The sequence below is a fragment of the Gracilinanus agilis genome, chromosome 1 (genome assembly GCF_016433145.1).
Source record: "Gracilinanus agilis isolate LMUSP501 chromosome 1, AgileGrace, whole genome shotgun sequence".
NCBI classification, from domain to species: Eukaryota; Metazoa; Chordata; class Mammalia; order Didelphimorphia; family Didelphidae; genus Gracilinanus; species Gracilinanus agilis.
The window spans coordinates 501,246,828-501,260,552 of NC_058130.1; the positions used below are offsets into that span (position 1 = coordinate 501,246,828).

General features: G+C 35.7%; 1 protein-coding gene across 1 annotated transcript in view; it reads right to left on the bottom strand.

Moving 5' to 3' along the window:
* The window catches only part of MCMDC2 (minichromosome maintenance domain containing 2), a 31,863-nt gene extending 18,566 nt beyond the window's left edge, over positions 1-13,297 (bottom strand). Inside the window, exons 1-7 of the mRNA XM_044657978.1 lie at positions 13,204-13,297; positions 12,973-13,103; positions 12,847-12,906; positions 12,420-12,615; positions 10,518-10,640; positions 10,285-10,389; positions 9,275-9,403 (exon numbers count right to left, since the gene is read on the bottom strand). Coding sequence (XP_044513913.1) covers positions 9,275-9,403; positions 10,285-10,389; positions 10,518-10,640; positions 12,420-12,615; positions 12,847-12,906; positions 12,973-13,103; positions 13,204-13,297 — 838 coding nt within the window. The remainder of the gene's footprint in view (positions 1-9,274; positions 9,404-10,284; positions 10,390-10,517; positions 10,641-12,419; positions 12,616-12,846; positions 12,907-12,972; positions 13,104-13,203) is intronic.
* Positions 13,298-13,725: the final 428 nt, after the last annotated feature.

A 13,725-nucleotide genomic window follows, 5' to 3' on the forward strand; every position in this document is an offset into this window, starting at 1 on the left:
CATTCAAATCCTTGTCGATATAGAGCTGGTCCTTTATATAAACCCATTCTGTGACTGAGCTTCAATCATTCTCATTTAACAGATCTCTCCTATTGGATCTTTTTCCTTAGTCTGATTCCTTTGCTGATGGAATCAGTGAACGAGATTAATTTGAAGGAACTAATCTTGAATGAATTTAGAAAAATCAGAATAAGCCATCAAGGCATCTTCTTATCCAGGAGGGAGTCTATTCTATTTTTGCAAACAGTCCAGCATTAATGTTCCAAGGAACAAAGAATAGCCTTTGGGATCCAGCTGAGAAAGGAACTCATCTGGCAATCACACTGCAACTTGATGTGACCAGTGCTATGTAAAAATGGTGCTAAATCTGAGCTCACTTGCCCAGAGACTGAATTGACATAAAGGAGGACATATCCTGGAGGAATTAGGGAAAATGCTTCATTCTTACTATATCTTTAAAGTAAACATCCTTTTACAAAAGTTAGTTGATGTTGTAGTTAAAAGGAATTAAGGAGATACTCACTGGTGACTAATAGTAGGGGAAACACAATGGAGAAAGGCTTGATCTAATAGGATTAAAGAAGAGGCTTCTTAATATTTTAGGGCATCTCTAGAACCCTGAGATAGCCAGCCTGGTTCTGGGATAGTAAAGTCAAAGAGTACTTGCTACAATTTTATGAAGAATGTTATCTGCTTCTGACATCATTATTAATAAAAAAAATCTCCCTTCATGATATGTTGTTTAGGATATGAGAGTGATAACTGGCTAGGATACTCCTGGATGAGCTCATAAACAGTCTTTCTAAATTCTAGATTTCTAAAGTCTAAATCTAAAGATAGATTATATGGACTGCTCATTTTTGGCACATATTCAATACCCTCAGAAGCCTCAGCTACAGTTGGTTGTTATCTGGGGAGGTGGTAATGGAAAGGAGGAAATCCATAGTGGGACATTTCTCATAATTATCCTAGGGATGACATACATTTAGTAACCTAGCAGGGTAGTTGTTATGTCAGGTTAAATAGCTTGCCCAGTTCAGAAATAATAATTATTCTGAGAATGATCTTGGAAGAAGCTATTATATTAGAGTGGGAAAGCAGGTTGGGGAAGTCCAGTCAGATTTCAAAAGGGAAAAAAGCAAACATATTAAGTTTTTATCATGTGGATTATAAGGTTACAATAGTTGACGCTTCAAAGAAAACTATTAAGTCAGTATGAAAGCAAAAGGGATAACAATAAACTACACTTAATGTAAATATTAATTCAAGAAAGGAAACTCCCAAAATGAAGATTGCACTTGTGATTTCAATATGCAATAAGTGATAAATAGATATAATCATATGAAGGGATTAGTCCATCCATTAGCCTAATATTTACAGTTAGAAATTCATTGAGTAGCTTCTCAAATCATGAAGTAGGTCATGGTTATAAAAGTTGGTAAAAGGTCTTCTCTAAAAACAAAACAAAAAGGTGGGCCACCTAGGGCATTGTCAGCATCTACTTGGATGCTTGATGACTTCAAGTGAAGGTAGGCATAGAGAAGAAAGGCAAAACTATATTGGAAAATATCGTTCAGGTTTAAGAAATGAAATAGGTCAAAGGATGACTGCACATCTATATATAACAAATATTATAAAGACGTGGTTTCCCTTGGAAAATAGTTTGAGAAAGCCTATCCTCTTCATATTTTCATCAGAAATAACTTTGACATACATTTAAATCATTCTTATTAAGATTTTATAAAAATGAGAAACTAGAGTATGGATGGGGTGCTATATATATCACACCTACAGTAAAAAATTAAATAAAAGAATAGACCATGGGATTGATGAAATAACACATTTCAAAAATATTACTATTTGTTAAGATTAAAATTCTTTAGAGATTGTATCTTAATTCTGGAGAATTTTAATCTTAACATATGGTACCAACAAATACATAATACGACCATAGATGCTAAAGGTAGAAAAAACTTTGGGGCTAGTCCAACCTCCAAATTTAAAAGATGAGGAAATTGAGTTGTGCCATTTGCACACATTTTCCTTTATGCCACCTCAGGCTCTGGGCAAGTGAGCACAGAATGAGCGCCATTTTTAGGTAGCACTGGGACTACAGGTGAGTCACTCTCTTGGCTGGATCCCAAAGGTCATTAGTGCCTGACCAGCTGCACTTGGGAGTTTACTTCCACAGCTCCCATTTGTATTAATAAGCCAAGGCTCTAGAGGATGGTTGCTCCTGCTACTCAAGATTCTAGGAGTAATCCCAACGATTGCTGGAGTTTCTAGTCCTGTTGCTCATGAGTTCCACTAGTGTACTCTATATTGATTATCAGCCAGACAATAAATTTTTAGAAATGTTATTTACTAAGTAGTCATGGGGAGAGGTGTCACAGAAGCATTCCCCCCAAGCTGAGGGTGTGCTATTCTGAAATCCTCTGGGGGGAATGACATAGTCTCATACTTAGAGAGTATAAGCTCCCTAAGTGCAGACTCAGTCCTTTGTGAAGTCCTCCCCACGCTCCTCCAGGAGTGTCTCTGTGCTGGGCTCAAAGGATCAGTTCCCTTAGAGAACCCTCCATCTACCTTTCTTTGGTACCTCTTTCTGTTCCTGATACGTGTGCTCCCATCAACCATTCCACAGACTTCCCTGCCAGGGCTGATACTAGGGCAAGATCTTTCCAGTTTTCAAAGTTTACAGAGTTGTCACCTGGTGGAGGGAGGAGGGAAACTTAAATCCTTTCCCAACTCTAAATTCCCTGTCAGGGGTTTGACCATGATTTTACTGACTAACTCCAAACTAGCTTGCTGTTCTTGTACATAGCCTCATAAGCCATAGAAAGAAGGAAGAAAGCAATTTGTAAAGCACCTGCTATATGCCAGGCACCATGCTAAGTACTTTACAAATATCATCTCATTTGATCCTCATAATGACTGAGGTAGATGGGTATTATTCCCATTTTACAAATGAGAAAATTGAGGCAGACAGAGGTTATGTGGCTTGTCCAGGGTCACACAGCTAGTAAGGTTCTGAGACCATATTTGCACTTCTTTCTTCCTGATTCTATCCACTGTTACCACCTCCCTGCCACATGGCTGATTCTCTTCAATCAATTACAAACTATTCTCTGCGTGGCATTACCTATTTTCATCAAGTGACCCAAAGCCCTGGTAATCTTTTCAACCTAATGAAGGGATTATTCATATCTAGCATACTTTTGATTTATAGATTGATTCAGCTGAGATATCTAGGCCTTCTGTGATTAATTGGAATAGGGGGAGGCCCTCACCCTTATATATATTTTGATTCATAGTACCCAAAGCTTAAAAGATCTTTTATCAGAACATATCAAACTACTTTACATGCATATGATCAAATCCTACTCAATTTGAAAACTCCTTTCCTAGTATGAAAGTCAATGTCATATACTTATAAAGAAAAATTATTCCAAGTTATTTACTATTTAGTAAACTACTGTTTCTTTCTGCTGAGTCAGCAATACATATAATTAGAATAAAGGGAGAAAATAGGCAACATGGTATGGTGGAAAAGACACTCACGGCATTTAGAGCGTGAGTAGATGGGTTCAAATCCTGCTTCTAGTACCACCTGTATGGCTTGAGGAAAGTCACATATTCTCTGAGTCTCAGTATTCTAGTTTTTAAAAATGAGGAAGTTGTATTAGATGATCTGTAGAGTTTGTTCCAGCTCAAACTCCTACGCAACTTAATAATATTTCTATATTTCATTTGTTTCCAATGGTGGAGAGGCAATGGCTATTTACACTGCATTTATGAAGATTCAAAGAAGGCAGAGGATGAAGCCATTAAAGCTGATGTTGTTCAAAGTATTTGGAAATGGCTGATGGGTGGCCAGGAGAGTCTAGAGACAAAAGTCACTCATATCAGTATCCAGCACAAGTCAGCACTTCACTAACCCCTACTTTATCTTTGGGGTCAGCATCCTATAAATAGCAATGTTAAGTTCTGCTGCCTTTTCTTTTGATGTGTGGGACAAAGAAGAATGTGGAACTTGTACTGATTCTAGGAAGTGGTGAGTTGGAATAGGAAATGATCTTCTAAAGGGCTGCTAGCAAAGACTCTCAGAAATGGTCAGATTGGTATTGGCAGACTGTGTCGTTAAATATTACCCTTTATGTAGCAGAAACACTTTTTAGTTCTTCCATACTAGTTTGATGACTCGATATTTGATTTGATGGTGACAGATGTAATACATTTTAATATATTAAAGACTCTTAACCTGTTTGCTGACCCTATTATATAGATGACGTGCCATAAATTTTAGAGACTGTCTTGAGACTAAAAAATTTGGACCCTGGGCAAATTTAAATGTCATATTAAAAAAAATGTTGCTATTTGATGCTCTCAGCTTTGGGATCATAAAGAAAAGCAATCTCATAGATTCAATGCCATGAATAGGCACCATTTAAAATAATTTATAATATACATATGCAAGAACAACTATAGGATGAACAAAATCATTCCCCACATAAACCCCTCAGTCCACTAGAACGTCAAAATTTCAAAGGACAGACTTGGAAAGAGAATCAGCACATAACACTTTACTGCCTCATTGGTCATTGCCTAGAATCTCTATAAAACGGTGAAATTGTGAAGCATTACTAACACATACCAGAGAAAAGTCATTTTTTTTTCTGCTGATGAGGGGAAAGCTGGGAAGTCACGCTGCCATCCTACAAATGTAATAAAGGGATAAGAGGAGATGGTAATGAGGGGGTCAACTGAGTCATCAACTGGAATAGGCATGGAAAATTCACAGATCATAAAGGATATCTCCTTAAACAGAGAGGTACAGAGAGCAAGCAGCCACATTTGTAGTCTCAGCATTCATGGTTTTTAGTGACTCCCAATATCTTTCAATAAATTTCACTAGGACATAAAATATTTTACCTACATGGGCTGCCTTTCATTCCTTTGCTGTACTGGGAGGCTTAACTAAACAACTATCCATTTAAAGAACACTTACTACTAAACAGTTGATGGTGAATAAAGCAGATGAATCCCCTCTCTGATCTCTGAAAATAAACCTATTGGACCTGGTTCAACCTGGTGTCATTTTTGGTGTGCAAACTACAGACTTATAGGCATGCCTTAGCTACTTAGATCATCTTGGAATTATGAAATAGTTTTCTCTCTTTTTTGGGACCAGGTCATGTATTACATTTGTTACAAGAGAAAAAACATGGAAACTGTCCTTTGAAGTAATACATCATTTGACAGAATTCAACTATTTTCTTTCAAAGCAAAGATATAGTCAAGAAATACATATGTACACAGTGCAAATATCTATTATACACACACACATTTTTATAGATAATGGAAAAAGTAAATAAAACCTATTGCTTAGAGTCCCTTTGCATAAGACTGTTGTCATTAGTGGACATTCAATTCTTTGCACGAGTATAATTGGTGGAATTAGTGAGAACTTGGAAGAAAAGAGAGTATGGTCTTCTGGGAGGGAGGGGGAAGAAGAAAAGAAGATAAGAGAATAAAAGAGGAATGAGAAAGAGAAGGGAAGAAATAAGAGGAGAGGGAAGAGGAAAAGAGAGAAGAGGAGACGAAGGCAAACAGAAAATGGCTATGGATGTGGAAGAAGGATCTTGATGTGGATGGCTGGCCTCTTCTCACAGGAGTTGCTTTCCCAGATGATGGCACTGAGGACCGGGTTGGAAATAGGACTATTGGTCTGGAAAGTGCTACCACTCCCAGAGCTCCTGTGCCTATCTAATTATTGCTTGATAACAAGTGGTTAATGCTCCTTCCTCAATTACTCTGTATGTGTGTGTGTAAATAAAAGTTGCCTTGGTAGTCCTCAGGAGGAAGTTACCAACCATCAGTACTATTGTTTTCTTCTGATTATTGGATGACTTCTTTTGGTGACCCCTAAAAACTCATACCAATTGTTCATAATAAAGAGTTATTTCTTCCACAAAGGGTCCAGCTCTACTATGGGATGTAGGATAGTACAGCAAAAAGGATATTGGTATTGAGCCAGAGGATTTGGGTTTAAGTCTTAGCTCTGATGCTTACTGATGGTGAATCCTTGGGTAAATCACTTAACCTCCCTGAGCCAAAGTTTCCTCATCTGCAAAAATGGAGGGTTAGATTAATTGTCCTCTGAATCTGCAATCCTTATTACCCAAAGGAAGAGAAATATCTATTATAGAGCTTCAAATGTTCAGTGGTCTTTCTGGTCACATTCATCAACCCTTCAACTTCTTTATGCTAGACAGGATTCCCATTTGTCTATTGAGAATGTTTTTTCTGTCTTATTTTCTTTGACATATTTCCCCTATTCTTTTAAATTTTTTGAATGTTTTATTTTTCTAATCACCATAGTTTACCCAATATCTCTTCTACCTCCTTTCCAAGAGCCATCTCTTATAACATTTTTGAAGACAAAAAAGAAATTGACCAACCAAAAGGTCTAAAAATACATGCAATGTACATCCTGTTTGGACCTCTTACCTCTGCAGAATGGGTTTGGGAGTGTCTTCATGGATGTTCTTTCAAGCCTTGCTTATTATTTGTAATTTTCCAACTTTGACTTTTTATTTTTTTTCTGGTTGCTCTTTCCACTTAAATTGTTGTAATCATTGTTTATACTGTGATCATGGCTCTGCTTATTTCACTTAGTTTATGTAAATCTTACCATACTTATCTGTATTTATCAGAGTCATCATTTTTTATAGCGTAGTAACATTCCATTCCATTCATGAACCACAATTTGTTTAGCCATTCCCCAGTCAATAGGTATCAACTTTATCCAGTTCTTTGGCAGAGCTAGGAAGTACTGCTATTAATATTTTAGTGCACATAGAGCCTATTTTTGTCAGTGACTTCTTTGGAGTATATACCTAGCAGTGGGATTTCTAGGTCAAAGGGTATAGACATTTTAGTCACTATTTGCCTCCTTCCTATATGCTTTCCAAAATGGTTGTACTTATTCACAGCTCCACCAAAAACACAGTAGTATGCTTCTCCTTTTTTTTTTTTTTTTTTTTTTAAAAAGCCCTTACATTCCATATTATAATCAATCCTAAGTATCTTGGTACTAAATACTAAGTATCAATTCCAAGATAGAAAGTGGAAAAGGCTGGGTAATCAGGGATAAGTGACTTGCCCAGGGTCACATGGTGAGGAAGTATCTAAGGCCACATTTGAACCCAGATCCTCCTGACTCCAGACCTGGCTCTCTGTCCACTGAGCCACCCTTGTGCCTAACTTTTGACAACAGCTCCAATATGGGCTATTCCCATCTTCTGTTTTCTCTGCCAATTTGCAAAGTGCACAGTAAAATCTCAGTTTCATTTTTATTTGCATTTCTCATATCATTAGTGATCTTTTAACTAATGATTCATTTTCACTAATAATCTGGAGAAGTGTTCCTTTAGCTCTTTTAGCTTTTCCTTTAGGAGAAAACACCGATTTGTGCTACGTACATACATAGCTGTTGCTTGTCATTGGCAAGAAGCTCATAAATCACGGCAGGAAAATTCCCCTTGGCCATACTTGCTAGAAACAAGACTCAGATCCACGTGGTCCTCATGGTAGCGCTCTGCTGTGGACAAGGGTCTGATTGCTTTCTTCCTGCTTTGGGAACTTCGGAGGAAAGCTTGTAGTGCAGGTGCTTGGCACAGAGTGAATGCTTAATAAATGCTGGTTGACTGATGCTAGTGGATGCCTCCTTGCCTTGTGATGTTCTGTCTCACTCGGATTCCTTTGACTGGAAATTAGATTCCGAATGTAAAAAGAACTACTCTCAGCTGTGGTCAGCCAGAGGTTTTAAGCAGACATCTAATTAACAGCAAGACTTTATTTAAACCTAATTGGTTATATTTCCTCCCTGCTGGATTTCAGATCCCACTGTGTTGCTTCCCTAACCTAGTATCCTCTTGTGTGTTCAGGTACTCGAGGCAAGAAACTTAACTTACTTCTGATGTGTGCTACAGAAGGGCAAATACCTGGCCACGTTCCAGTGCTTCTATAGGGAGGGTAGGGAATTCCATCACACTGATAGCTCCAGAACAATGCAGGCTTCTGGAGGCCAGAGACTATTTTTCTGTTTTACTTTTTTTTTATTACAAACTTTGATAAATATCAACAAACATGTACATTTCACTATACGAAGAAGAGAGAGTATTATATATAAAACTGTGAACTTTTCTTTTTATAGTTTGATTGGAAAGAAAATATATATTAAATTAAAAACCAGTCACAAAATTGTTCTGTTTATCTTTGCCTTCTGTCTGATCTTTCTGCTCCTGCTCCATTTTTTAAAATGTGAGACTGATGTTCTTTTTCTACATCACTGTCACTATCCACCAAGTTCTACCCAAACAATCCTTACCCTCCTCCCCAAATCTTTTCTTGTAATAGTCAAGTGAAATGAATTCACCTATTAGCTGCCTAACATAGTATATCTCTTTCTGTACATCTAGTTCATCACTTGTGAAAGGTTTTTTTATTTTGTTTTTGTATCTCTACTGCTTGAATTTAGTAGGTTCTTAATAAATATTGGTTGGATTGGATTGAATTAGAAAAGTTCTGTTGAATGACAATGAGTTTTTGCAGTGCTTCTATGATTCACCTACACAAGAGTCTTTCCTCCTTGACTTTTTCTGACCTTTTTGGTCAGATAACAAAAAAAAGTATAATAACATTTTTCAATTCTAGTGGTGAGACTTATAAGGTAAAAAATGTTTAAGTGCGTGTTTTTTTGTTTCCTGAAAGATTTGATGATATAATTCATATATTAATGGAGTTTGTCTATATTGCTTTAGTTTCTTTAATACTTTCATCCATGATTTAATTTGTGTGGAGTACCTAGTATTTTAATTCCAAACCTGTATCCTAAATTCATAGCAATATTCTAAAGCATAGAAATTTTGCAGATTGCAACTCTTGTACACCCTAATGGACTGTGCCTTCATGAGTTTTTGTAGCTAAAAATGAATCATTTGGTGACCCTCTGGTGATGAGCCTCTCTGCATTTAATTAGGCTGGTCCTTTGAGAAGAATTACAGAATCTTCTACCAAGGCAGTATGGGAAGCCTTCTCAATTTAGTAAGGCCTATAATGGGCTCTTTCAGTATTTCTGCTGAGAATATTATTGCCAAGCCATGATGAAATATTAGAACAGAATTTAATGCCTTTACCACAGTAAAAAAAAATCAGTAAATATTTATTCACTAAAATATTTTAAAATTTTATGACAATGATTTTTTTTCCTTACCTTTTGGACTGTACAAATTTATGCTGTTGGCCTCTATACAGATAGTGGTTTGTGAGGAGTTTTTAACACAAGTTGGAATTCCAACAATAATATATTCACTTCCTATTTTGATTTTATTGCTTAATTCATCTAAAGATTATGAAGTAAATAAGAAAAGATTTATTAATTAAATGAACTTTGTAAATATTATGTGCCCAAGAAATTCAGAATCAATATCAATTCATGGTGAACTAGTTATGAAGAATGATGATTTTATTTTACTATAGATAAATGAGAGCAGGTTAAAAAAAGTTTGCTAATAAACTTTAGTACTTATTAACACTGATGCACTAATTTGAAGGAGAAAATAATGAATATTCAGTAAAATTCTGATCCACAAGGGCAAAAAGTGAAATAGTGTCTCTGATTCTTCATTCTACAAGAAGATTGGGTGATTATAAACTTTCAGAACAAAGTCCAATGTAGGTTTACAAGGAAGTTGGAGAATTCAATGATTTTTCTTTCCTTGAAACACTCCATAATATAATTTTTTATATACTTGTCCTACTCTATTTTGTACCATTTTATTGTAATTATTTGATTAATTAGTTAATTAATTTTTTTGTTTGTAGTTTGTAATTCATTTATTTATCTTTCTCATATATTTCACTGTAGATTCCTTTAATTTATCTCAGACTGCAGTCAGCACAATGTTTTGCACATAGTAGGTGCTTAGTAAACATTTGCTGAATTGGATTTATTCAGTTTTGACCCCACCTTCCCCAAATGAAGCATCAGAAGTGTTTCTTCACTTTTTGGTTCCAGAATTCACGGTGGTATACCCTATAGAACTTTAATGGGAGAATCAATCATATCATATAAATGAATGAAATATAACTTATTAATCTACTCATGAATAGCACAAGAAAACTTACATTTATAAGGTTTTTAAAAATAGAAATACTAAGCATATAAGAATTTTTAAGCAACTTTATTTTGTAGTTTTTTTAGTTCAAAGTATGCTTACTGACCTCTTAGGAAAACTGTAAGAGACTGAAATCTTATTGGCTGATTGTTGGGACATCCTTGAAGAGCAGTAAGTGACTTTGCTGTAATTATTTCAGCTATCTGTTTATCTTCTCACAAAAAAACACAAAAAAGTTGTTACTGAAATGTATTTCAAACTTAGTTTTAACACCAATAAGTTCAAAGTCATGAAATATATTTTAATGTTATTAATGAAAATGAAAATTAAAATTTTTACCACCAAGTACTCTAAACTTCCTGTCTTCTCGAAGTGGGGAGGTACACAGATTACACAAGAAGTCATTTCTCACTGTTGTAGATTCTGTGGCACCAGGCACATGCACTCTTATGTACTGAAATCCTGAAATACAGCATGAACAATTTATTTTTAAGTTTAGCCATTTATCCATAAACTTTAAATTTTTATGTTAAATTTGCCTGTTGCATGTAGGAAACTGACAGTCATAGAAAATCATTGCTATCCTAGGTGCTGGATTATGCAATGTAAAATAAAACTATTATTCTTATTTGTATTACATTGAGTTTTAAGGTAGCAAAGAGGTTTACTATTTTGCTAGTTTACTATTGAGGTATATTTCCTCTTTGGTGTATAATAGGCATAAAGCTAAATAGAAAGATCTTCTTCCTTTAAATCTCTAGTATTCTTTCCTCTAAGATTAACCAGTGAGAGTACTAAAGGAGAATAAAACTTTAAAAAATAGTTTTCTGTTTTTTGGGGAGAACTGTTGATTCTGATCTAGAAAGTCTTCTATATGGTCTGGTCCATGATCTTCCTCTATTATACATCATGATTTATTTGTCAGCAGGATACTACTCAGTGCTTTTTGAACATGTAAAAATGCATCTTAGGATCATGCAAAGTAAATTTATAGAAATTAATAAGAGGATATGATTTTGGCAACGAGGAACAAATGAAATTATTATCAGATTTTGTCAGAATGTGATCCTGTCTGCTTTCCTGTTTCCTAACTCATCCAGAGTGGGGTGTGTGTGTGTGTGTGTGTGTGTGTGTGTGTGTGTGTGTGTGTGACAGACAGACAGACAAGACAAAGACAGAATGAGAGAGAGAGGAAAGGCAAGAGAGAGAATGAGAGTGAGAGGTGGGGAGAGAAAGAAGGGTGGGAAGGGAGACAGAGACAGAGAGAGAGAGAAGAAGAGAGAGAGAGAGAGAGAGAGAGAGAGAGAGAGAGACAGAGACAGAGAGACAGAGAGAGAGAGAGAGAGAGAGAGAGAGAGAGAGAGAGAGAGAGATTGAGAGAGAGAGAGAGAGAGATTGAGAGAGAGAGAGAGGAAGAAACAGAGAGAGAGAGACATACATATACATAGACACAGAGAGAGAGACAGAGGGAAAGAGAGAGGGGGAGAGAGAGACTGGGAGAGGGAGAGGGAGAGACAGAGAGAGAGAGAGGAATAGAAAGAGAGAGGGAGGGAGGAAGACAGAGAGAGGAATAGAAGGAGGGAGAGAGGGAGAGAGAGAGGGAGAGACAGAGACAGAAGGAGAGACAGAGAAAGAGAGAGAGACAGAGAGAGACAGAGAGTGGCTGGGTCATGATGATGAAATTCACTGTCTTCACTCCTAAAAACAACTCCTAGTTGATGGACCACATATTAGCATACAGTCTTAGAGTAAGGAAAACCTAAGTTCAAGTTCTGCCTCTGACAAATACTAGCTGTGGGTCCATGGGTAAGTTCTTAACTTCTCAATGTTCTAGTAACTAAGATTATAAATTACAGATGAATTGCCAGTTTGCATAGTACCAGTCTTTCTTCATTTGAAGTTGTCTATAACTGAAGAAACCAGAAAGATGGTTCAAAAGTACCCAAACATTCACATTTATATAGCACTTTAAAATTTATAAAGCATTCTATTTAAAATAACCCTGTGAGCTAGGTAATAATAAATGTGTTAGTATCTTCATTATTTCTGTTTCATAGTTGAGGAAAAGGAAGATCAAAGAATTTAGTGACTTGCTTCTGGTTACTGTGTAACCCGGGTCTCCTGGCTTTAAATCCAGATCACAATGATGTGACATAATTTCTACTATAAGATATTGCTGCTAACCACTTAGCATGATCTAAACTTATTTAAGTTTTTAGCTACTTATTTTGAATACCTTACCTTCAGAAAGAGGGCATGTTTCATCTGAACAAAGGAATCTTGCTCCTTGTGTATATTTAGTTACTGTTGTCATTGCAATGATTATTCCTTGTACCATATAAAACCTCTGAGAGAGGTAATCAAATGGAAACTCACAAAGATCAAGCCCATAACTTGGTAGAAGAGGTAAATGTGTTAATTTCAGCACTATATTAATCTAATGAAAAAAATGAAAACTGGTTAAAAAAAACTGCAGATTAAAAAGTATTTGAATTAAACTTTTAAGAGTCAGTAGATAATAAAATATATAATTATAAAATATATTGAGATTTCAGAAAAATAGCTACTTTAACAAAATTTGGAGATGGGAAAACATTTCTCTAAGTATTCTTTAAAAACTATTGTATTTTAGTTTTATATCTGTTAAATATTAAGGAAAAAACCTTACTTGAGTTTCAGTCTGTAACTGTTCGATTAAGGAAAGAGTTTTAACAGCAACAAAACAAACCTGCAATTAAAAACAAAAATTTGTACAAAGAAAAAATTGATCCAGCAAAAATTTTGTTTAACTTACTGATTGAAAAAGTTGAGCAGCTTTCAAAGGTTCATGTAAAATATGATTTCCAAGAACTGCATCCAGTTCAACAATGTCAGAAGGATTTATTGAAATATTGAACCGATAGACAGCATAACTTTGCTTTGAATCTGTAAGTAAAAATCATTTTACTTACTCTTACCATAATCATAAAATATATTTTAAAGTATACTGCCTAAAAGCCATTAAAATTAATTTTGATGACTATACCATTATAGTGCTTGCAATCTTCTATAAATGTCTGAAGGCCTCCACTCCTGTCAAGGTAGATAAGAGCTGCCTCTTTCAGCTTTAAATTAGACATTCTTAAGTTGATTTTTCTCTTATTGCTAAGACAGAGAACCACAATTTCTGTGACAGACTAAAAAAGAAGAAATGAGTAAAGTAAGGAAGAGCTAGAAATTTTGTAATAAAATCAGAAAGCCTAATTGACAAGTCTACTAGTAAACCTTTTAAACCACAAGTCAAAAAGCTGCACAAAAACCTCTTATCTAGAAAACAAGTCACATTCCCCTCCCCCATCTCCCCCAATTAAAATATAAAATGCATGTTTTCATGAGATCATGTTCTGGGAGGGTCCTTAAAAGATATGTGGCTCAATCTCTATCAAAGTTCAATCTATTTTAGAGAGGAGGTAACTGATACCGTGAAGCTCAGAAAGGGGCTTCTCCTCCTACACCCGGAGTACTAGAGCAAAACCTGAAACAAGCTCCTGAAGGGCGACATCTGGAA